This window comes from Oncorhynchus kisutch, linkage group LG1, assembly GCF_002021735.2.
Source record: "Oncorhynchus kisutch isolate 150728-3 linkage group LG1, Okis_V2, whole genome shotgun sequence".
Lineage (NCBI taxonomy): Eukaryota > Metazoa > Chordata > Actinopteri > Salmoniformes > Salmonidae > Oncorhynchus > Oncorhynchus kisutch.
The window spans coordinates 67,742,708-67,768,492 of record NC_034174.2 but is presented as its reverse complement, the minus strand read 5'-3'; the positions used below and the strand labels follow the sequence as shown (position 1 = coordinate 67,768,492).

Here is a 25,785-nt window from a genome sequence, read left to right as displayed (position 1 = left end):
AGACTTGTGGTCTCTGACTTTGGTCAGACTTGCACAGGTAGAACAAACTAACTTTCCATATTTTCAATGCAAAATGTAATGTCATTGAGAAAACAGAAATGTGTCTTAATATATACTACATGACCAAAACTATGTGGACACCTGCTCACCTAACTTCTCATTCCAAAATCATGGGCATTAATATGGAGTCGGTCCCCCCTTTGCTGCTATAACAGCCTCTGTTCTTCTGGATAGGCTTTCCACTAGATGTTGGAACATTGCTGCGGGGACTTGCTTCCATTCAGCCACAAGAGCATTATTGAGGTCAGGTCGGGCACTGATGTTGGGCGATCAGGCCTGGCTCGCAGTCGGCATTTCAATTCCCCCCATAGGTGTTCGATGGGGTTTAGGTCAGGGCTCTGTACAGGCCAGGTAAGTTCTTCCACACTGATCTCTACAAACCATTTCTGTATGGACCTCGCTTTGAAACAGGAAAGGGCCTTCCCCGAACTGTTGCCGCAAAGTTGGAAGCACATAATCGTCTAGAATGCCATTGTATGCTGTGGCGTTAAGATTTCCTTTCACTGGAACTAAGGGGCCAAGAAAAACTTCAAAAACAGCCCCAGACCATTATTCCTCCTCCACCAAATGTTACACTTGGCACTATGTATTTTGGGCAGGTAGTGTTCTCCTGGCATCCGCCAAACTCAGATTCCTCTGTCAGACTGCCGGAGGGAGAAGCTTGACTCATCACTCTAGAGAACGCGTTTGCTCTGCTCCAGAGTCCAAGCGGCGAGCTTTACACCACTCCAGTCAACCATTGGTATTACAAATTGTGATATTAGGCTTGTGTGCAGCTGCCCGTCCATAAGAACCCATTTCATGAAGCTCCCAACAAACCGTTCTTGTGCTGACGTTGCTTCCAGAGGACGTTTGGAATTTGGTAGTGAGTGTTGCAACCGAGGAAAGACAATTTTTACAAGCTACGCACTTCAGCAGTCGGAGGTCCCATTTTCTGAGCTTGTGTGGCCTACCACTTCACGGCTGAGCCGTTGTTGCTCCTAGACTTTTCCACTTCACAATACAGAACTTACAGTTGACCGGGGCAGCTCTAGCAGGGTGGACATTTGACAAACTGACTTGTTGGAAAGGTGGCATCCTATGACGGTGCCACGTTGAAAGTCACTGAGCTCTTCAGTAAGGCCATTCTACTGCCAATGTTTGTCTATGGAGATTTCATGGCTGTGTGCTTGATTTTATACACCTGTCAGCAACGGGTGTAGCTGAAATAGTCGAATCCACTAATTTGAAGGTGTGTCCAAATGCTTTTGGTGGTGTAGTGTATTTTTTCACAAACTTCCTTTTTGAATTTAAAAGTAATCCAAGGAGTATCTGTAATCTGATTACAATATTTTTTCTGGTGGGGAGGGGGGGGGGTCTTCGTTGTTAAAATTTTTTTATTTTTAAGGAACTCTGACCTTCAACTTACTCTTGATTGTTGTAATAGTAGACTGCACAAGGCCATGTCAGCTAACGTTTTTTTAGCTAGGTTTTTTAGCCCATAGATTTTGTAGAAATGGGGGGCCTGTATGAAAAGGTTTAAGAACCCCTGATGTAACTTGTTCCAGTTTTTTTCTGTTATCAGATAACATGTAACTGATTACATCTACATCGTTTGTTGTCCGTGTTCGATATTCCCTGTTAGGTTGACCGGTCAGCCTGTAACTCTTAAGGTTAATATCTTTGAGCTTCTACTGTAGTTTGTTGGAAAGTCGTTTTTATGTCTTTTGTAATGTCCTCATCTGATTTCCTCCTCCCTGTCGGTCCCCAGAGTATTGTGTCCAAGTACGGCTCTCAGTTCAGAGGGAACTCTCAGCACGATGCCCTGGAGTTCCTGCTCTGGCTCTTGGACCGGGTCCATGAGGATGCCAACCCCACCACCACCAACAACAACCACAGCAGCAGCAAGACCAATGCCAACGGAAAGGTAGGAGCAGAACAAACACGGTCACAAAGTTGTCATGAAGCCCAAAGACATTCAAATGTCATAGACATTGTCTTGTGTTGACGATGTCTATGACACCTGTCACCAAACTGAAACATCTTGAAAAATATTGATCACTATTGTGATCGAACGGTCCTGACTCATGACACATTGTAGATATACTGTAGCCAACAAGTTCGCTGAGGTAAGGTTTTTGGCTGATGTTAGTACTGTGTTATCCAACTGTGGCTGCAATCCAAAATGCAAAGGGCTCTCTGCATTCTACAGTAGCAGCGTCGTCAGTCTCAGCTGTGTGAGAGCAGAGGTACAGTTGCAGAAGCCAATAATAGCTCCTTATTCAGGTGGAAGAGTTGCAGAGGCTTGAGTCATCATATCACCTGGGTCCCACTCATGAGCACACACACGTCTTGCTTTGCTCATCGACTAACTTACTTTAGAGCGGGGCACGTACACACACACACGTGCATAATGTAGGGTGGGGCCGTTGGGACGAGAGATTTCTACCGCTAGGGCCACCGCTGGGCCACCTTTGCTAAATGAAAATAGGAGAGACACTGAGAGATTGAACTTGGTTAGCATGTATCAACATCTATTTTTTTCGCATTCAATTGAGTCATATTGCAAGCCTTGGTTTTGCTCACAGCCTAACCAGGTTACTCCTAGTGCAGTAGAGCAAAACAGCTCTGAGGTTCCCATGAATGCATATTTCTATTCTCAAAGATACAATAGAGACTCGTTATGAAGAGCTTGTCTCAATGACAATAAAGTGAATTCCACAGCATTCTGCAGCGATACGGCATCCCATCTGGTTTGCACTTAGTAGGACAATTTTTTTCTCCAACAGGACAACGGCCCAACACACCTCCAGGTTGTGTAAGGGCTATTTTACCAAGAAGGAGAGTGATGGAGTGCTGCATCAGATGACATGGACTCCACAATCACCTGACCTCAATCCAATTGAGATGGTTTGGGATGAGTTGGACCGCAGAGTAAAGGAAAGGCAGCCAACAAGTGCTCAGCATTTTCAGGTCTCAGCATATGTGGGAACAGGTGAAGCTGGTTGAGAGAATGCCAGGAGTGTGCAAAGCTGTTATCAAGGCAAAGGGTGGCTATTTTGAAGAATCTGAAAGTATATTTACAATGTAGAAAATAGTAAATATAAAGAAAAATCCTTAAATAAGTAGGTGTGTCCAAATGTTAGACTGGTACTGTGTATATATATGTATTACAATAAACAAACATAGTCAAAAACAATAGACAACATAACTGACTATTAACTGTCTTGATGAGAGGCGGGTCATCAGCTTAATGAGCAGGCCTCCTCGTTAGAAGAGTCGACCAATAGCACAGGCCGCAGACTAAGGAATGAAGGCCCCACCGTGGGCCCTCTCCTCAGCTCCTCTTGCATTGCCTGAAGAGAATAGTACAAAAGCACCATACTTGTCATATTCACCCAGCCAGGTCACAGAAATCAATTAATGCATTTGAGGAAATAGAGACACGGAATGTGTGGGATGAAGCCACTTTAGAATCCCATTCCATTTACGACCCTGGTCCCTTTCTCAGTGGGAATGATGAGTCTAGCCACTGCGGCGTCTGAGTGTTGTGTCACTCATGGCTGTATTACTATTTACCCACCGGGGCCTCTGAAACGATCCTTTGTGTGTGTGTGTGTGTTTGTGTGTAGCAGGAGAGGTTGTTGAAGTGGCAGCCTGCTGTGTGATGCCCCCTCTCATTCTCTCTCTTTCCATCCCTCTCCTCTCTCCTCTGTCTGCTGCTGCAGAGGGGAAGGGACCAGGGGAGGGTGTACCGCATTGGCAGAGAGAGCATGGCATTCTATGACTTATAATGTGGATGTGATCTCTAATATCATTTGAATGTAAACACACATTGCCCCTTTAGGGTGTGCGATGGTCACAATGATGCCTCACTTCGTTGCGCTTCAACCATATCCCCTTTGGCTTTTGCTCATCTCCGGCCACTATTATTAGCCAATGAAGTCCTTATTCTCATTGACTGCCATCGCGACGCCTCCTAACAGCTAATGTCTTTCTCTGCGGCTACGCTATAGAGGAGGCTCTTTATGCCACGTCAACAGCTCAGGGCTCTGGTTGTCATTAGCCTTCGCTGAATCACGGCTCCGTAAAGCCGCTTTGCCGCCGACGCCTCGGCCCGAGAAAGGAGGAGGTATTTCAGAGAACGCTGTGTGTATGTAAGAATGTGTGATCCATTTCCATTCTTTTCTGTAATTGAATTAATTCTCTGTGTTTGGTTGTAGCTCCATCTTTCTCACCTCCCTCGTCTCCTCTACTCTCCTCTCCTCCTCCGTCCTAGTCTCTCTCCATTGACTGGTGTTAGAGCACTGATGGTGGGCATTGCGGCGTACAGCGTACACACAGATAGCAAATGGACAGAACAGATTGATAGATGGATGATGGGTGTATGGATTGATGGGCTGAGAGAGAGTGAGAGCAGGACAGGATGACACCTCCGTCGTCCGAGCCTGTGAAACGGGCGTTTCAAGTGAGAGCAAAGAAGACCCAAATCAATCTGCTGACTTGACAGAAACCTGAGGAGACACATTCTGATCCTGCCTGCCTCTTTCACTGAGTGAATGGTACCTTTCTTATACAGTGAGCTCCAAAAATATTAGGAGAGTGACACATATTTTGTTTGGCTCTGTACTCCAGCACTTTGGATTTGAAATGATACAATGACTATGAGGTTAAAGTGGAGACTATCAGCTTTCATTTGAGGGGTATTTTCATCCATATCAGGTGAACCGTTTGGAAATTACAGCACTTTTGTACGAAGTCCCCACATTTTAGGGAACCAAAAGTATTGGGACAAATTGTGTATGTGTATTAAAGTAGTAAAAAGTATTTGGTCCCATATTTCTATGACGCAATGACTACATCAAGGTTGTGACTACACATTTCTTGGATGCATTTGTTTTGGTTGTGTTTCAGATTATTTTGTGCCCAATAGAAATGAATGGTAAATAATGTATTGTGTCATTTTGGAGTCACTTTTATTGTATATGAGAATAGAATATGTTTCTGAACACTTCTACATTAATGTGGATGTTACCATGATTACTGATAGTCCTGAATGAACCGTGAATAATGATGAGTGAGAAAGTTAGACGCACAAATATCATACCCACTGAACAAGGCCGTCATTGAAAATAAGAGTTTGTTCTTAACTGACTTGCCTTGTTAAATAAAGGTAAAATAAAATACCCCCAAGACATGCTAACCATGAAACACAACCAAAACAAACAGCAAATGCATCCAACAAATGTGTAGTCACAAGCTTGATGTATGTAGTCATTGCGTGCTATGAATATGGGACCAAATACTTAACTCTTTACTACTTTAATACACATATAAGTGAATTTGTCCCTATACTTTTGGTCCCCTAAAATGGGGGGACTATGTACAAAAATTTCTAAACGATTCACCCAATATGGATGAACATACACTCAAATTAAAGCTGACAGTCTGCACTTTAACCTCCTCGACATTGTATCATTTCAAAGTGCTGGAGTACAGAGCAAAAATGTCGCTTTTGTAGCTCACTGTATCGCCTCCTCTACAGTACATTTCCTTTACAACTCTATAACTGCTTAGTTTCAACATCCTTACACATCCACTCTCTGCTCCACTTGTCCCCCGTTACACCCCACTTTTACCTTTGCAATACCTTTGCAAAACTACAAAAGACAAATTAGTGCCGCGTGTGTTTCTTTACATAAGCATCTTTTAGAATGGATGGTCTGTGTTTGAAGAATGCATTTCTGCATTATCTACATGGACTCACACTGGCCTGCAAGGCCCATAGAACAGAGCAGAAACCAAACCTCAAACCTAATGCACCTGCAGTCCTCCATTTTAAGATCAGTTCTCTGTTATTGGTGTATGGGTTCAGTAGCAGGGGCCTACTTTATGTGTATTGGTTCAGTAACCGGGACCTACTATAACCTGTGGTCCAGCATACTACCAGCCATGTGACCAGCTGAGCCGGTTCACCTTCCTCAGCCAGTGGAAGGTTACGTAAGGAAGTCGGTCAACAGAGGCAGCTCAGTAAACTGACGTTTGATCAGTTGCTGAAGGAAGCCAAGTCTCCTTGAACCGGAACCCATCGTAGTAGAAGGGGATTACAGGGCCAGTTTCAAATAACGCCTGTGTCGCCTTCGTCCAACCCCTCAGGCTTGACAACAGTATTTCTCATAATATGAAAGTATCAGGCCTATCTAAACCAGTTTGCACAATATTTCTCTGGTGTCGGAATGAAAATAAATCAGACAGACTCACTTCGTTCCCTTTAGAATTGTTACATCTGGCCCTTGGCCTTGACCTCCCATCCAGTGAGTGGGCATGCCTGCCTGAGTGAGTGGTTTAAAAGCCGATCCATCTTACCCTCTCTCTCTCTCTATCCGTCTCACCCCTTCGGACGGTAGTGGTAAACGATGCCTAGCATCCCAACACCGCTGCTAACTCACAGAGGCATTATCTCTGCGTTAATCCATTTTAAACGTCGATAATAGCTGGCTTCTCACTCTGCGCCCGGAGAGAGTTGACAGGGTGAGTGGATGGAGGGGGAAAAAAGAAGGAAGAAAAAACCAGCCTGGATGGATGGAAGTAAACTGCTTAGACTTAGACATTTGGTCTCTGGACGTTGTGGCAGCCGGCGAGGCGGCGATAGAACACATTATTGACAGACACGGAAATTGTGGGTTTAACATCTACGGATGTGAGGGTTAAGAGGCCCTGTTCTCCAGAGAAATGTGTTTGTTTATGGTACAGATCAGACGTCGATGACAGGTAGACAGGTAGGGGTTGATGGATGCTGTATCGGATGTCTCCTGTCAGTGTTGCCCATGGGGATGTTAAAGCTCTGATACACCTCATTCAGTTGTGCCATCAGACTTGACACTGGCAGTCCGTCATATAGAGAGAATGGATCTACCATTGGACATCTCTGCGTTCCCTCTACTGCTCTGGAGCTAAATGAAGTCATCTTTCCTCTCTTCTCTGTCTCATTAGTGTTGTACATTGATTAGACATTGGGGTTCACAGGTTGCTTATCTTTCCTTTCCTCCCACTCTCACTCTCTCGCTTTTTCTCCCATGCTCACAGTCTCAACTCTGCTTCTCCCTCTCTCTCTCTCTCTTTCTCCTCTGACTCATCTCTCCATTTGTCTGTCTGGTCTACTTGTCAGTGATGATCTGTCTAAGCCGTTGCCAGACTTCAGCTACAGCCGAGTGTTAAGATCAGGGCTGAGGGGTTGACGGGGCAGATGGCCACAGACCCTTTCTCCTTCTGCCCCGGCGATCCCGCTCAACCTCTCTCACAGGTGACTTCAAACGACACCTCTCCCGCCAGCCCCGCCGAAGCCCAGCCACAATCCCATTAGAACACCAGTGACATTTCTCAGATGCTTCAAATTCCGCACGGCATAGAGAGAGTGGGGGAGAGAGGGAGGGAGAAAGGGAGATGGGGCGAGACGTTTGTTGGTGGATTTTCCCCTGTCTGTTTGACTGCATGATGGGCTTCGATCTCCTTTTCCCTTCACAGATGTCTATTTTGTGTGAGACTGAGCAGCTGGAGAGGAAGGAAATTGAAGCAAAACTCCTTATTTGCTGCTTCCTGTCACGGAACAGATACCGTAACATCAATATCACCACTAATACCCATTTTTTTTGCTACACTACTGTATAAAGAAGAACACAGTGGAGAGGGGCATTGTAGTAGTGGCGCTGTGGTGTATATTTTTATCACTGAAAACATGTGGCCCCGAATGAAGGGAATCTGGGACCGATGGGGAACTAATCCCACCACTACACACACACACACACACACACACACACACACACACACACACACTACCTCACCTCCTAATAGGATTTAAAACGCACAACAACAAAAAAATCGCGGCTTTATGAAATATTTCTCGACATGCCTCCTTTTTCCTTTTCTCAACGTTGGATTCTTCATCCATTATTCACCCTGATCCCTTTCCCTGTCTTTTTAAAGCCTCCTTCCTCCTAACGTGGCTCCATCTACTATTCAGCTATTGAAAGATAAATGATTGAGCAGGGCCAATTTGCGTCCCCTCTCCCTGCCCCCCCTCCCCCTCCCCTGACTCATTTCAGAATGCTTCTGAGGGATAAAAGAAAGAAAAAGTTTCAGGTGGGCTTTTGTAGTGCCATGGTATCGAGAGAGACAAATAGAAAGGTGTTGACACCAGCAGCTCTCAGCTTCAGGGATTCACCTAACTGAGCAGATAGCTGCTTTGTGTTCTTTTGTCAAACCTGCTGAATTGGGCCGTCGAGGTATCAACGCTCCTCTGTCTAGGTTTGTCTGATCAGTTAGCGCTTCTGAAAGAGCTCACACCTTTTTGGAGACCGAGGTGTTATTTGTCTTCCACTTGGCCTTACTTTGCAAAAGACGATGCCCTGTAAACCTCCTCCGGTTTGCCTGATTTTCTTCCTTCTGTAATTATTTGATGGTCAAAGATGGAGATAGATACTAAGAGAGTGATACTGAGTGGTTTGGCTGTGGAAGCGTTGTTGGACATCATCTGTGAGGTCATAATGGGGTGAGAGAAGGAGTCTATCGTCGTCCTCGTGCCACAGAGTGATGAAGATAAAGGAGGACGAAGAGTGTTTGTGTGTGCATGCGTCTGCTTGCTGCCCAAGCCAATTACCGCTCCCACAGGGGCATCAGAGAGCCACAGTCACAACATGGTACAGAGTCAGGACCCAGCCTCCCCACCAGGAGTCAACCCTGAGTCTATTATCATCGCAATGTGCCCTCGGTCTTCCACTAAGCCTCCAGAGACAGCGCTCTAGCTCAGGGACCCTACCCAGGGACCCCCTATCTGACTGTGGACATCCAGGCTCGCTGTGGGGTAGCTAGGCCTCTCAGAGTATTGCCCGTGACTGAAGCACCACAGGGGACTAATGAAATGGAATCTCCCTGGGGATCAGGAGAGAAGCTCAAATTAGGAGGAAGAGCGTTGGCTGCCGCTCCATTAATGGCAGGAACATTAGCCCCGGGATCGATCTGCTGAGAGAGGGGGGGGGGCTTTCACAGTGGGCTTTCTAAGGGCACTCAGCCTCAGTTCCTCTCACACATAACACACAAACACAGACAGATTACATATGGCTTACAGACACACTCATATTTATACATACTACTTCTCTCTCTCTCTCTCTCTCTCTCTTTGTCTTTCTTACTTTTTCTTTTTACTATGTCTCTATACTCTGGGGGGGTAAGTAATGCGACTGTCCCACTTCTCCACTTTCACAGCCCACCCATCTTCCACACACACACACACACACACACACACACACACACACACACACACACACACACACACACACACACACACACACACACACACACACACACACACACACACACACACACACACACACACACACACACACACACACACACACACACACACACAGGTAGGGTACCTCAGAGGTGCCACACAGAGACGGCTGACTGCCATGGATTGCCATTTTAAAGGCCTTTAATGGATCACACACACACCTGCCTGAAATATTTAATACTTTACTTAGCTAACATTTGATTAAATCCATGAATATTTCAAAAGACGCCCAGACCCCCTAAATAGTTCAGGAATATTACAAATATTCAGCTGCATCAACACATTTGTCTCCTTTGAGAGGGAAAAAGAACGCTCATTAGTAAGTTGAGGGTGAGTCTGGTGTGTATTTAATTGTTGTTTGGTGGAAGGTTGAGTTGGGTTAGTGTGGAAGAATTGACCACTCTTTCTCTCTGGGTGTAAAATCAGAGCTGGGCTCAGCCAGGGAGAGAAGCACCACTCAAGCCTTTGATGAACACCAACACATGGTTTGAATGTTAAGAGCTATACACTATCATTTCATTCTCCTCCTAATTTATCATATTCAAAAATATATCTCCTTATGTGCCTGGCGGATTTCTCCTTGACTGTTTTATTAGAGTTAAAAGGCACACACACACACACACACACACACACACACACACACACACACACACACACACACACACACACACACATAGGAGAGTAATATGAGCAAAATGCCCGTGTAAATGCATACCGATTATTTTGATTTGAAACATAATTTGAATAAAACTGGATGGATTTGTAAGCAGTGAGCTTCCCTGGGCTGAAGGTAATAATGGTCCCCATGGATGAGGTTGACCTCCTGTTCGTCTCTGAGGCTACTGCTCCCGCTGCTGGGACCGTTCTGTACGATGCTGTTGTGTTCCTCATTTAGCCTGGCTTACCAGACCAAGGGAAGAGAAATTTGGCGCAAGGTGCATTTGCCGTGAGGACATTGTTTCCGATTTAAAGTTCACTCTCGCTAATGCGCTGGTACTACTTGGTCAAAAGTAGTGTACTACATAGGAGGAAAGTCTTCAATGGAGAAGTGCACTGTCTGTGACTTTATTGTGTGAGACTTGTCCACAGAAACCCACCACTTCAACTGTACTCTACAGGCCTTGAGGACTTGTCATTCTCCTTACCTCACTATTTCACGCTCGTATTGCCTCCCTTTGTCGCTGTAGTCTCTGTGTGTAATGCCAACCTGTTCTGCTCGTGTGGAAAATGCTGTGAAAGAATACCACTGAATACAGTGGTGCCTTTTGTTTGCCAATAAAGTTCACAATGTCTGGCCTTGAGGCCCATTGTCTTGTGTCATCATATCCCACACCCATCTTTATTGTCATCGTTCCCATATAAGGTAATACCTTCCTGGCCCTCTGAAGCTGTATAACTGGAGTGGTGGCTATAATGTAGTTTTACCTGTTCCGAAGAACACAGACATTCTCTTCCACACCCTTTGGCTTGTGGCCTGACAAGAATATTTGCATTCTGTTCTCCCCTCCTCTGACCGAACACCTGACCGGACTAGCGTCCCTTTTTGTTTACCTACCTTCAGCAAATGTTATTTTTGAACCCTGAGGGGCAGAAAGGTCACGGTCCTGAGTTTGTTTTGGCTGCGTTCCACTTCACAGAGGAACAGGAGCCTGTTTTGTAACACCGCAACAGGTGTGTTTTGGTTCACCGTCTCTTGTCTGTTTTTTTTTCTGTTTCTCTGTCTTATAAGTGGATTTTGTTTACTTCGTAGTTCGTACTCTTGTTTCCTGTTCAGTTTAACTGGATTTTTGGCCCTTTCAGTGTCCTCTTTCCTGGTCAATTTTAAAGTACGGTTGTGGATTATTTTACTTGGTGAGATTGCCACTTTCCCTTTGAATTCTGGTCTGGTAGACAGACAATGTGGCGACAAGGATACTCAAGGTTTCATTCTACAAAGCGGCCCATGTTGAAATCGCACCATAAAACCAACCTAGACCAGATTTTATAACCCAATTTGATGTGAAAGTGATATGAGGATTTTTAATGGATGTTGTCCTTTGTAACCTTTCAGAGAGAGAGAAAGAGAGAGTGAGAAAACAAATCCTCCACATTTCATGTTAAAAAGGAATTTGCACTGAAGGGAGCTTTGTAGGAGATCTCTTACACATGGGCACTCTTGTGGAATGTGGTTTTATCTTAGAGCATCACTTTTTACTAAAATGAAAAACCGCTGACCTCTACGACCTGTTCCTCTTCACAAAATAATAGATTTTCTCTCCTTCCTCTTTCCTCTCTTAGCTTAGGTCGGATAATTTATTTCTGAAATTAATATTTGCCTGTGAACATAGCCAGTGTGCAAATGAGAGACCGCTCTCCTCTTTTCCTCTCACCCCTCTCTGGTCTTTGCCAAGTCAGATTTGGCTCTGAAGGAGCTGCCAAGAGCTCTGTTCTGTGGCCTCTTATTTTCAGTTTTTGTCTTTGTGCGTGTGTGTGTGCGTGCGTGCGTTGCGTTGCGTGCATCTGTGCATGTTGGTTCAGCGAGCTTCTCCACAGAAACTGCTAGAGGGCAGAGAGTTTGGCTGCGCCCCATGCCATCGGAGAGTATACACCCAGTTCCAGCACTCTTTGGACAGGTCTTGGATCAGTGTTAGAAGGCTTAGTTGGCAAGTTTCACTGTGTTTTTAGTAGGGCAAGGGCGCCATATTTTTTACATGGAAAAAATGAAAACACGAAGCAGTCCAAACTCTTTGGTCCTTTCAAAACCAGCTGTATGTAAAATATTGTGAACTATAGCTTGGAAGATAAACACATGTGGCTCTGGATGACAACATAATGATGTCTGTTTTCAACATTAAAGAAGTGAAATACGCTTTGTGTTTTGTTTCCTTGCCACGATACTGACTAGTATACTGGTATTGTCCCCGCTCTAGTTTTTAGGCACACGTTTGCCTATATGTGCTCAGTGGGCCTGTTATGGCCAAATTGGAAAGGAGTGGCCTCTCTGTCTGTGTCTGACGGTATAATAACCAACAGTGAAGAGAGAAACCCATTACATATATTTACTGCCCTCTACTTCAACAGTTGATATGTATTCTTCTAATAGGAATATAGTGGTGACCTTCATCTAGTGTCTGGACAGATAGAGAGAGGTGACATAGAGTGGGCAATGCTGTCATAACTGATAGAGAGTGGTGACATAGAGTGGGCAATGCTGTCATAACTGATAGAGAGGGGTGACATAGAGTGGGCAATGCTGTCATAACTGATAGAGAAAGGTGACAGAGTGGGCAATGCTGTCAACTGATAGAGAGAGGTGACATAGAGTGGGCAATGCTGTCATAACTGATAGAGAGAGGTGACAGAGTGGGCAATGCTGTCATAACTGATAGAGAGAGGTGACAGAGTGGGCAATGCCGTCATAACTGATAGAGAGAGGTGACATAGAGTGGGTAATGCCGTCATAACTGATAGAGAGATGTGACAGAGTGGGCAATGCCATCATAACTGATAGAGAGGGGTGACATAGAGTGGGCAATGCTGTCATAACTGATAGAGAGAGGTGACATAGAGTGGGCAATGCCATCATAACTGATAGAGAGGGGTGACATAGAGTGGGCAATGCCATCATAACTGAAAGAGAGAGGTGACATAGAGTGGGCAATGCTGTCATAACTGATAGAGAGAGGTGACATAGAGTGGGCAATGCTGTCATAACTGATAGAGAGGGGGGACAGAAGCAGAGAGACAGGGATGGATGGTCTACAAGTATGAGGACAGAGGGAGTAAGGGAGGGAGGGAGGAAAGGGTATAGAATGCCTTTTGTTTCCCCTTTCATCATCCAGACGGCCACATTACCGTAATCCTGCACTGAATAGACCCGAATTAGCAGCAGCTCTCCGCGGCTAAAAGAATAGGAGTGAGTCAGCCCCTTTACTGCAGGGCAAGCATTTCAGACCCCCTCCCTCTTTCCTTGCCCCCCCCATCTCTGTTCCTGCTGACCTCTTCCTTTTCTTTTCAACTCCTGCCATCCATGCTGCCATGTCCCCCTGTCCGCTCTGTTGAGTTCTTAATCCCTCCTTAACCGGAACAGAACATGAAGTTGGGACAGAAAGTTGGAAACAAAGTTGGGTTGTTAGGTGAGGGAAGAACACACCAGGGACCTGGATAGAGACCAGGGGTTGGGGGTCAACTCCATTTCAATTCAGGAAGTAAACGGAATTCATGTCAATGAGGAAAATAATAATTGTAATTAGAATTTCAGTTTACCTCATGAATTGACTTACTTCAATTGGAATTGACCTCAACCCTGCTAGACCCATTACTTTCCTTCCCTTTTGTGTTCTATGAAGCTTCAGAGCGTGCTGAGGACACGGTTGCGCGCTACGCCTTCCATCTGAATCCGCTCACGCCGTCCAAACTCTGGAAAAGAACGACAGGAGGCTGTGGGGCTCTTCTGTAAACGTGAAAACAGCCGGCTGTGTCAATATTGGCTTGCCTCATCCGCACGCGCAGCGGTGACAGATGTCATCTCGTACAGCACAGAGAACCGCTGAGCTGCCGGCTTACAGCATGTGCTTCTGTGGGGTGTCTGTGGAACATATCCAAAGAAAGTTTTTGTACACACACACACACACACACAGTCTTTTGAGACTCCATATAGTTCGCACACTCACATCCCATTCAGTGTGTGTGAGGGAGGAAAAAGATCCAAGAACAGAAACCATCACAGGGGACCAAATTCTGTTCTGTCAATGCCTCTTTCCTTATCTCTCTACTACATCCATGAATGGAGCCACTCTGGATTCTTTCCCACAGAGCATGTCGCTACCCACTGGGCACACACTGGTTGAATCAACGTTGTTTCCACATTTCAGTGAAATTATGTTGAACCATCGTGGAATCTGTGCCCAGTGGGTATTAAGATTCAGCTCAGATCTATGGCTGACAGTTGGGCTTCTGGAGCTGCTGGGATTGCACAGGTGGTAGTGTTAAGCTCAAGAGTCCAACTATTGATTCAACTTTTGTTTTGAAATGATCACTGGCTCAGAGACCGGTTTGATTTCCTGCTGAAATTAGTCAGAACCACTATAAGTGGTAGGAAGCACAAGTGATTTTGCTAACCCCTTCAGAGTCTGATGTAGAAGCAAATGAAATACACAGAAAATACAGAAATTCAGGCACTTTGTCCCAATGTGATTAAGCTCTAGTCCTACATCTGATTTTAAAAAAAATGTGTTTTGAAATGATCACTTAATCTGGGTCTCAGAAGTAATCACTGGCCCCAGGACTCTGGTTTTATGACTGTGGTGATGACTGTGTTTTACATTTAGTGGTTATTAGTCTAATGCAGTTTAAACGTTGACTGAAGATTCACTGTGGATTCGGTCGTGTACAAAAACACAGTTGCTGACTTTGCGTTCAAACATCTTTAGCATATTTTAGGGCTGGGTTTGCCAGGGACCTCACGATATCATATCACGAAATGTACACTACCGCTCAAAAGTTTGGGGTCACTTAGAAATGTCATTGTTTTTGAAAGAAAAACACATTTTTTTTGTCCATTAAAATAACATAAAATTGATTAGAAATACAGTGTAGGCATCTGCTTTCCTGTATGTTTTTCTCACAATTGTATTTTGAAATTTGCAGAAGGTTAACTGACAGCTGCAATCAACTGTAGAAATATAATCCATAGATGGCAGTTCCGATTCAAGTCAAGACTGGCAGCCAGGACTCATACTAAGACTCATCTGTCTGTAGAAGCTAACAAATGATTTCAACAACTTCTGAGCGATTCAGAGATTACGGCACTGTTTTTCAAAGTAGCTTTATCATTTTGTGGTAGGCTAATGGTACGAGTGCATGGGCCATCACCGGTGAGTAGCCTAGGCTTCATCTTCATCATTGGGTGAGTCAGTGTGGCTGCAATAAAAATGACCTGGTCTTGAACTCAAACAATAGCCCAGGCAAATGTAAAAAACACACAGAATGTACAATATTAGGAAGAATATATTCTCACTGTCAGAGTAGCCACTCATTTCGTCCATTTGTGTAGTATAAAAAATTATTTTGTCATGTCATCTATCATGTAAATGAAGTAGAGTTGCATGAAATCCAGTCCCCCCCCCCCCCTATGTGTGGAAATCCTAAAAACACCTCTGCTCAACCTCTACCCAGCACCCCCAACTCCAAACATCTCCCTGTGGCTACACACCGTGGTGCATAAGTGCACACACACACACACTGCGGTACACCGTGAAACAGGGGTAGGAAAACAACATGTGTTTCTATGTTCTGGCTGCCGCATTATGAAAACCTCAGAAGAAGCAACCAGGGACGTCTCTGCCACTACATGGATCACAGAGCACAGGACCATGCAGAGTCCTATGTGAGCTGCTGCTTCTGTCTGTTTCTCTCGGATATCACAGGACCTGAACAGAATAAATTAGGCCTCACACTGTGACTGTTATGAGTGTGAGTAAATCGTACAGGAGCCCTGTTGGGACAAACAGAACCAGTTTGCTTTGGGACCTGTAAGGTTACCTCTGCATACCCAGCGGTATAGTCACAGGCTAGCTTCAGGGACCCCAGAGAGCTTGGGCTCCTACTATACAGAAGTACCTCAATCTCTTATAGAGAGTCCCAGACAGGAGGGAGAGTACGGCCCAGGATGCAACAGCCCAGGAACAGTGTGTGTTTTTAGGTCAGCACTGGAAAATAAAAAGGAGCCGCACACTCTAGGAGCTCAGATGCTAAAGTTTAATTACCAACATTTCGACAGCCAAGCTGTCTTCATCAGGGTCAGCACTGAGCATGTGGTAGTACAGTGAGCAACACCTCACAACGTCTCTCATACTCCGGCAGAAGGTGAGCTAGGTCCGTGGGTCCTGGCAGGGGAGGACAACGGCTTGCCTCCCCACCAGCAGAGCTCTATTTTTGGGCTAAACTCAACGGTAGTCCCCTCCCTGCCTAGCCCTACAGCTGGCATACACGGCCTCGTTTACGAAAAAGTGAGCGATCCAGTTTTTTGGGGCAGTTGCTCGGCATCGTGAGAAGATATCATTATTTCGCTGCTTCGTATAAGAGACTCACTCTTCAACTGCATTTTTACATTGAGCCGAAACCAGAAGTGATGATGATCATCATCCATCCAGCTTGTATTCATGTCTCCAACTAGATTAGCGGGATCACGCAATGTCTGTGTCAAAAACACAGCCACACGTGAGTATGTCCTCTGGCATGTCGAACAAAGACCGACACGTAGGAAACATCTGTCTGGGACTTATTAAAGACTCCTATTGATATGTGTGTCCTCTGATGACATCATCACACTGTCAAGACAGACACGAAGCAGACATGGCTGTGACTTATTGAACTGTTTCAGTCCGCATGAGAGGACCGGACCGCCCTGTTACGGAAGAGTCCTTGGCTTCGTCTCAAATGAGAACCTATTCCCTTTGTAATGGGAATACTGTTGACCAGGGCCCGTAGGAAACAATATAATATGGTAATAGAGTAGGAAACAATATAATATGGGAATAGAGTGCCATTTGGGATTCAGTCCTTGAGGCTACGGGTCGTGCATGTGCAGAAATGTGATGTTCTGATACCCAATACCCATGAGTATACCCTTGTGTGTGCCTCCCTGCGACGCTGCCTTAGTTCTGCTGATTGCAGTGATATGTGTCTGTTTGACGTCACACCTTTCATGGCAAAAGCAACAGCAGAAAAGGATCCTGAAAAGAAAAGGATCCTCTTCTGAGGAAGAAAAGGCATAGGTTATTTTTATTTCTGTGTTCAATACATGCTCCAGGGCAGAAATGTTCAGTGCAAGCATTGTGAGAAACCAATAAAAAAATACAAATCCATTGTTTATGTAACTGCCTAGCAATACACAAAATGGATGGATGTACACAGTGCATGATCATCAAATCAAATGTGCAAATAGTCTGGGTAGCCATTTGATTAGGAGTTCAGGAGTCTTATGGCTTGAGGGTAGAAGCTGTTTAGAAGCCTCTTGGACCTAGACTTTGTGCTCCGGTACCGCTTGCCGTGCGGTAGCAGAGAGAACAGTCTATGGCTAGGGTGGTTGGAGTCTTGGACCATTTTTAGGGCCTTCCTGGTATAGAGGTCCTGGATGGCAGGAAGCTTGGCCCTGGTGATGTACTGGGCCATACGCACTACCCTCTGTAGTGCCTTGCGGTCGGAGGCCGAGCAGTTGCCATACCAGGCAGGGATGCAACCAGTGCTCTCGATGGTGCAGCTGTAGAACCTTTTGAGGATCTGAGGACCCAGGCCAAATCTTTTCAGTCTCCTGAGGGGGAATGGGTTTCGTTGTGCCCTCTTCACAACTGTCTTGGTGTGTTTGGACCATGTTACTTTGTTGGTGGATGCCAAGGAACTTTAAGTTCTCAACCTGCTCCACTGCAGCACAGTTGATAAGAATGGGGGCATGTCCTCGCTCCTCCTTTTCCTGTAGTCCACAATCATCTCCTTTGTCTTGATTACGTTGAGGGAGAGATTGTTGTCCTTGCACGTCACGTCAGGTCTCTGACCTCCTCCCTATAGGCTGTCTCGTAGTTGTCGGTGATCAGGCCTACCACTGTTGTGTCATCGGCAAACTTAAAGATGGTGTTGGAGTCGTGCCTGGCCGTGCAGTCATGAGTGAACAGGGAGTTCAGAAGGGTACTGAGCACGCACCCCTGAGGATCAGCGTCGTGGATGTGTTGTTACCTACCCTTACCACCTGGGGGCGGCCTGTCAGGAAGTCCAGGATCCAGTTGCAGAGGGAGGTGTGTAGTCCCAGGGTCCTTATTGATTAGCTTCGAGGGCACTATGGTGTTGAACGCTGAGCTGTAGTCAATTAATAGCATTCTCACATAGGTGTTTCTTTTGTCCAGGTGGGAAAGGGCAGTGTACAATAGAGATTGCATCATCAGTGGATCTGTTGGGCGTTATGCAAATTGGAGTCGGGTCTAGGGGTTCTGGGATAATGGGGTTGATGTGAGCCATGACTGCAGTCTGGCTACAGGCATGAGTGCTATGGGTTGGTAGTCATTTAGGCAGGATACCTTAGTATTCTTGGGCACAGCCATTATGGTGGTCTGCTTAAAACATGTTGGTATTACAGATTCGGACAGGGAGAGGTTGAATATGTCAGTGAAGACAGTACACGTCCTGATAATCCATCTGGCCCTGCGGCCTTGTGGATGTTGACCTGTTTAAAGGTCTTACACACACCGGCTGCGGAGAACATGACCACACAGTCTTCCAGAACAGCTGCTGCTATAATGCATGTTTCAGTGTTATTTGCCTCGAAGCGAGCATAGACGTAGTTTAGCTAGTCTGGTAGGCTTGTGTCACTGGGCAACTGTCAGCTGTGCTTTCATTTGTAGTCTGTAATGGTTTGCAAGCTCTGCCACATCCGACGAGCATCAGAGCCGGTGTAGTACGATTCGATCTTAGTCCTGTATTGACGCTTTGCTTGTTTGATGGTTCGTCAGAGGGCATAGCGGGATTTCTTATAAGCTTCTGCGTTAGAGTCCCGCTCCTTGAAAGCGGCAGCTCTAGCCTTTAGCTCAGTGCGGATGTTGCCTGTAATCCATTGTTTCTGGTTGAGGTATGTATGTACGGTAACTGTGGGGACGACGTCATCAATGCACTTATTGATGAAGCCAGTGACTGATGTGGTGTACTCCTCAATGCCATCGGAAGAATCTCGGAACATATTCCAGTCTGTGCTAGCAAAACAGTCCTGTAGTTTATCATATGTTTCATCTGACCACTTTTTTATAGACAGAGTCACTGGTGCTTCCTTCTTTAATTTTTGTTTGTAAGCAGGAATGAGGAGCATAGAATTACGGTCAGATTTGCCAAATGGAGGGCGAGGGAGAGCTTTGTATACATCTCTGTGTGGAGTAAAGGTGGTCCAGAGTTCTTTTCCCTCTGGTTGAACATTTAACATGCTGATTGAAATTTGGTAAAACAGATTTAAGTTTCCCTGCATTAAACTCCCCGGCCACTAGGACCGCCTCCTCTGGGTGAGCGTTTTTGCTTATGGCGGAATACAGCTCATTCAATGCTGTCTTAGTGCCAGCCTCTGACTCTGATGGTATGTAAACAGCTACACATGATCACTTGACTTCCCATGTCTTAAGCTTTGTAAGTTTAATTTCTCACCTGATTTTAGGGGTAAGGCATTCCGCAAGCTATCAGTGTATATAATAACCTTTTCAAATACACATCTCACTTTCTGTCTGCTTGGGAATAGATTCCCCTTGACTTCGATACAATATTCACGTAGCCAGTATGTCCTGTATATCTGCTTTAGCTGTGGAATAACTTCTGAAATCTTGCTCTGCTCCAATCATTTAAATTCTGGAAATCAATTACAGTAGCTTGCGAAAGTATTCACCCCCCTTTTTTGCTATTTTGTTGCTTTACAACCTGGAATAAAAAAATATTTTTTGGGGAGTTTGAATCATTTGATTTACACAACACTTTGAAGATGGAAAATATTTTTTATTGTGAAACAAAACAAGAAATAAAACATAAAAACAGAAGACTTGAGCGTGCATAACTATTCACCCCCCAAAGTCAATACTTTGTAGAGCCACCTTTTGCAGCAATTACAGCTGCAAGTCTCTTGGGATATGTCTCTATAAGCTTGACACATCTAGCCACTGGGATTTTTGCCCATTCTTCAAGACAAAACTGCTCCAGCTCCTTCAAGTTGGATGGGTTCCGCTGGTGTACAGCAATCTTTAAGTCAAACCACAGTTTCTCAATTGGAATGAGGTCTGGGCTTTGACGAGTTCATTCCAAGATATTTAAATGTTTCCCATTAAACCACTCAAGTGTTGCTTTAGCAGTATGCGTCGGGTCATTGTCCTGCTTGAAGGAGGTCCTGCTGAAACAGGTTTCCCTCAAGAATTTCCCTGTATTTAGTGCCATCATTTTCCTACTGGAAGGAGGTCCCGCTGAAACAGGTTTCCCACAAGAATTTCCCTGTATTTAGTGCCATCCATCATTCCTTCAATTCTGACCAGTTTCTCAGTCCCTGTCAATGAAAAACATTCCCACCGCATGATGTTGCCACCACCATGCTTCACTGTGGGGATGGTGTTCTCGGGGTGATGGGAGGTGTTGGGTTTGCGCCAGACATTGTGTTTTCCTTAGTGGCCAAAAAGCTCCATTTTAGTTTCATCTGACCAGAGTACCTTCTTCCATATGTTTGGGGAGTCTCCCACTTGCCTTTTGGCAAACACCAAACGTGTAGCTTATTTTTTTCTTTAAGCAATGGCTTTTTTCTGGCCACTCATTCTGAAAAGCTCAGCTCTGTGGAGTGTACAACTTACAGTAGTCCTATGGACAGATACTCCAATCTCCACTGTGGAGCTTTGTAGCTCCTTCAGGGTTTTCTTTGGTCTCTTTGTTGCCTCTCTGATTAATGCCCTCCTTGCCTGGTCTGTGAGTTTTGGTGGGCTCCCTCTCTTGGCAGGTTTGTTGTGGTGCCATATTCTTTCCATTTTTTAAATAATGGATTTAATGGTGCTCCGTGGGATGTTCAAAGTTTCAGATATTTTTTTAGAACCCAACCCTGATCTGTACTTCTCTACAACCTTGTCCCTGACCTGTTTGGAGAGGTCCTTGGTCTTCATGGTGCCGCTTGCTTGGTGGTACCCCTTGCTTAGTGGTGCCCCTTGCTTAGTGGTGTTGCAGATTCTGGGGTCTTTCAGAATAGGTGTGTATATATACTGAGATCACGTAACATATCATGTGACACAGATTGAACACAGGTGGACTTTATTTAGCTAATTATGTGACTTATGAAAGTAATTGGTTGCACCAGATCTTATTTCGGGGCTTCCTAGCAAAGGGGTGAATACATCTGCACGGATCACTTTTCCGTTTTTTTTGGTTCTTATCATTTTTTTAAACAAATCATTTTTTTTCATTTCACTTGACCAATTTGGACTATTTTGTGTATGTCCATTACATGAAACCCCCCCCCCCCCCCCCCCCAAAAAATGAAATGACAGGTTGTAATGCAACAAAATAAGAAAAACACCAAGGGGGATGAATACTTTTGCAAGGCCCTGTAAATAGCCTGGAAAGGTTTGGATGCCAGTGCTAATTTTCTCCTCTGAGCTACATTGGGCCCAGAAAATGGATCTGTTAGCTGTTAGCTTTCAGCACTTTTAGATTACACAATTTAACATTTTAGCTCTTTTTGCATATTAGCATCTCTCATGTTACGCTAACTCCTGCTTCGCATGTATTTTTGGCAGGCCCACCTGCCTTGGCAGACAATGGCAGAGCAAGGAAAAATACTGTAGGGGTATTTATTCATCAGTGGTTCCCAGATATATGAAAATGTTAGTGCACGCACACACCCACTTTTAGAGAAATCACAGTTGAATGGAGGCATCTGTTGTTTGTTCTAAGGTCCAGCTAAGTGCCTGTTGACCTACTTGTGGGGAAGGTGCCTTCTCTAGTGTGCAGCGAAGCCCACCGGGCTTTGGATTTATTATGAATAGAGAATTAAGTAGCCCGAGCCTTCGCTGCAGTGCCTGGCAACACATGCCTTGGGTCTGCGGGTATTCCCCAATATACACTCTTACTGCTACTACTGCAGCGTCCACCCGGAGACTCTCTTTATCAGCCACTCACTCTCAACAGAGAGGACAGGACAGTCTATCCCCTTATATAAGCCTTATGTATTACCTTAACCTGTTAGTGGCTTGATAAACAATTGGATTGCTAAAAGCACATTCCGTAGTGCAGAGTTGCGAAACTATGCACCTCTTAAAATAACACATTATGGAAAAGTAAAACATGCACTTCTTATTTTACGAGATCAAGATCAGCCAGTTCCTCCCTGTTTGTCTGTTTTTCCCCATAAGGTGCCTAAGCAATACAACCCAGGTTAAGCCCACTAGCTTCCCTTCCTCTCTATCAGGAAAATAGAATAAACACAACTCTGCAATATGTAACTGTTAAAAGTTATGTTGAGTTATTTTATTAAGATGAATTGCTGCGGGGAGAGTTTGTGCTTCGTGGTTTTAAACTCACAACTCATTTCCAAGGAGATGCTGTGTTTAATGAAAAACGTCCTCCTCAGTCCACATTTTGATGGGAAAAGAACCCAATGTTTCCATGGTGATTTGTGTAAGGACTGGGACCAGGCTACTTAGCTGAGGATTCTGTACTATGCTAGTATACTATACTATCTCTGACTATGGTTTAGTTCTGTCTCTGGCTGTAGTTGAGTTGATTCTTCCATCTACTCAAGGTATTGGTCTCAGTCACCTATTAGCATATCCTGTGTTTTTGTCCACATTTTGACTGAAAGGAATGTCACATTTGAGTTAACTGACCTGAAGGACTGTACCTATTAGCATATCCTGTGTTTTTGTCCACATTTTAACTGAAAGGAAGATCACATTTGAGTTAGCTGACCCGAAGGACTGTACCTATTAGCATATCCTGTGTTTTTGTCCACATTTTGACTGAAAGGAATGTCACGTTTGAGTTAACTGACCTGAAGGACTGTACCTATTTGCATTTCCTATGTTTTTGTCCACATTTTGACTGAAAGGAAAATCATATTTGAGTTAGCTGACCTGAAGGACTGTACCTATTAGCATATCCAGTTTTTCTGTCCATATTTTGAAAGAAAGGAAGGTCAAATTTGAGTTAGCTGACCAGCAGCTCTGTACCTATCTGTGTCAGCTTCCAACCTTACCAGGTACACAACTCTGCTAACAGGACACAACCAAGAGACTGAAATTCACCTCTCTAATGGCGCACCTTCTGCACTGTGTTGTAGGATTTGCAGAATCCCTAGATGTAATATTTTCTAGTGCTTTCGCTCTCTCTCTCGCGCGCTAATAGCTCCAATAAACCATTATTCCCCAGCACGTCTCAGGCCAGCCATGTCTGTATTTAATCTTTAATTGTGTTAGCGAAGGAAAAAATTGCTTTGGGGATTCGACAGCTTGAAAGAGACATCTTGTTCATTTGGCTCATCATTATCAGCGGAATAGCTTCTTGGTTGAAAATACTTAATAAGAGACAAAACAATATTATTACTAGATAGTCTGGAGTTTGTTGTGCATCATAATGTTTTTTTGTGTGTTTAAAAAAAATCATTGGATGACAAGCTATAATGGAGGCTATTATCCAACTATTTGTAATGGTTGTTGTAAAATGTTGTCATGGTTTTGCTCCTCACCTTCATAATGTAACAACACGTAAGCCTATTTCTAATTGGTGTACCATCGTCCTTAGATCTTGCAAAATGTTGTTATGATGTAGTTTGTCAGAAGAAAGCACGGCCATTATGAGTCTGACTCAAACCTATTGAGACTCTTTAACACGTCCTCATAAACACTTACTGTAGATGCATCACACACTCTACTGCTGCTATTCCCAATGTAGGTGAGTGCTCTTCTGAAGAGAGTGTTTCTAGTGTTACGATGAGATTGTCCTGCCTTTGGGGAAACTAGGAAAGTGTACCACACACATCTTCTTCACTGGAAGCATAATGGACATTCTTACCTTTTTTTAAGAACATGGTGACACATTTAGGATACGAAGAGGGGAGAAGAGGTATAAATAGCAGTTAGGCCTTTTGCTGTTGACACAGAAGTGTGTCAAGTAATTGATGACATCACAGATGTTGATGAAACTAAGCTGACAGATATTCTCCAGGGTTATGTTGTCAATCTTGGTTGTACAGTACTTACAGTATGTTTTATTGATACACATGTTGATACAATATCAATATCTTATGGTGTGATTATTCTATGTGTGTATGTGACCTTGCTCTAAATGTGTCCTAAATTAGTTTGAGGTAATTAGAGATTTTTAGACAGGCACAAACTTCAGGGCGGAACTTTCACCCCAAAAACGGAAATTGATGTCGACTTCAAAATCGCCTCCGACGCTTAGCTCTGGTCCCCAGGTGACAATGAATTCATTTTCAATCTCACGACCTCACGCAGGGCATTTAAACTGTCCATTACCATCCAGGTCGGAAACAACTACTAAAGTGATGTTTTGGGGCAGAGTAACTCAAATAGCTCCTTCATCCTATTGCTCTATTTCTTTACCGTCAACTGTACTGTTCTCACTGAAAGCAGTCAGTATAGGCTTACCTATACTATGTAGTGTATCATGGGGTTACACAAGACTTTGGCCCCATGGCCAGTCAGTATAGGCTTACCTATACTATGTAGTGTATCATGGGGTTACACAAGACTTTGGCCCCATGGCCAGTCAGTATAGGCTTACCTATACTATGTAGTGTATCATGGGGTTACACAAGACTTTGGCCCCATGGCCAGTCAGTATAAACTTACCTATACTATGTAGTGTATCATGGGGTTACACAAGACTTTGGCCACATGGCCCAAAACCTCTCAAAGGGTTCTCTACAAGGTTTCAACTTGAATGAGTTAAATAGCAATTGAATCAGCCTCATTCGTAACCCCATAAAAGCTTGGATATGTGGCTGTGACCTCTTTGTTTGCTGAGGCTATTTCATTTTTTTTACTCTGCATAGCAACTAATTGAAGGCCTCTCTCATAGGCGATTCACAGAAAGAGTAATAGTATGGAAGCATGTAGCTTCATACAACACCCCAAACAAGACAACAATAATAATCTTATCGAGCGTGCTGAAAGTCATCACACAACACACATTTCCCCATGTCCCAAATAATATATGCCTCAAAAACTTTTCATTGGCTGAGAGTATCAATGAATATCCAGTATGGAAGCATATAGCTCAATGAGCTCCATAATCCAGTGGATCTGTCTCCTTCAGTTTAGCAGGAAGTGATTAGTATGGTTATGATGACTAAGACTGTCTTTTTAAAGGCACTCCAAAACATAACACACCTGAGTCTAGAAGCTCTTGGTGAAAATATCTCAGTGTGCTGCTCTTTGATTACATCAAGCGGGCACTGTTCAGGTAATTGTATCTACCTGCAGTCCCCTAGCACCATGAGTCACAGTGGTTCACTCTATCCTTCGTTTGATTTCTCTGTGCACTGAACAGAACTCAATACATCAACTACCAAAGCACTTCAATAAATTATAGTTGTGGGTGAATGCAGTTTCTCTATATAAGCAAGCTAAATACGAAGTTGTCAATGAATTGGCCAATGTTGTGCAGGACATCTACAGCAAGTGTACTCAACTACTACTTGAGAAGATCCGGTCACACAAATTCCTAGGTGGCAAAGGTCTGGATGGATAATGTCATTTATCGGCGTAGTAACAAACCCCCACCTCGCAACCCATGTGACCCCAAACTGTTCACACCCCTCTTGTTGGCGGAGAGAACATTTAGCCGTTTTAAAGCAAATTTCCCGCAATTCTACACGCTTTGCATGGGGCAGAGATTTGTTT

General features: G+C 44.4%; 1 protein-coding gene across 2 annotated transcripts in view; it reads left to right on the top strand.

The window, feature by feature from the left end:
• Window positions 1-25,785, top strand: part of LOC109888552 (ubiquitin carboxyl-terminal hydrolase 43-like) — a 102,837-nt gene that overhangs the window by 11,932 nt on the left and 65,120 nt on the right. For both annotated transcript variants that reach the window (XM_031831213.1, XM_031831209.1), the window contains exon 2: window positions 1,811-1,966. In XM_031831213.1, the coding sequence (XP_031687073.1) occupies window positions 1,811-1,966 (156 nt within the window). The remainder of the gene's footprint in view (window positions 1-1,810; window positions 1,967-25,785) is intronic.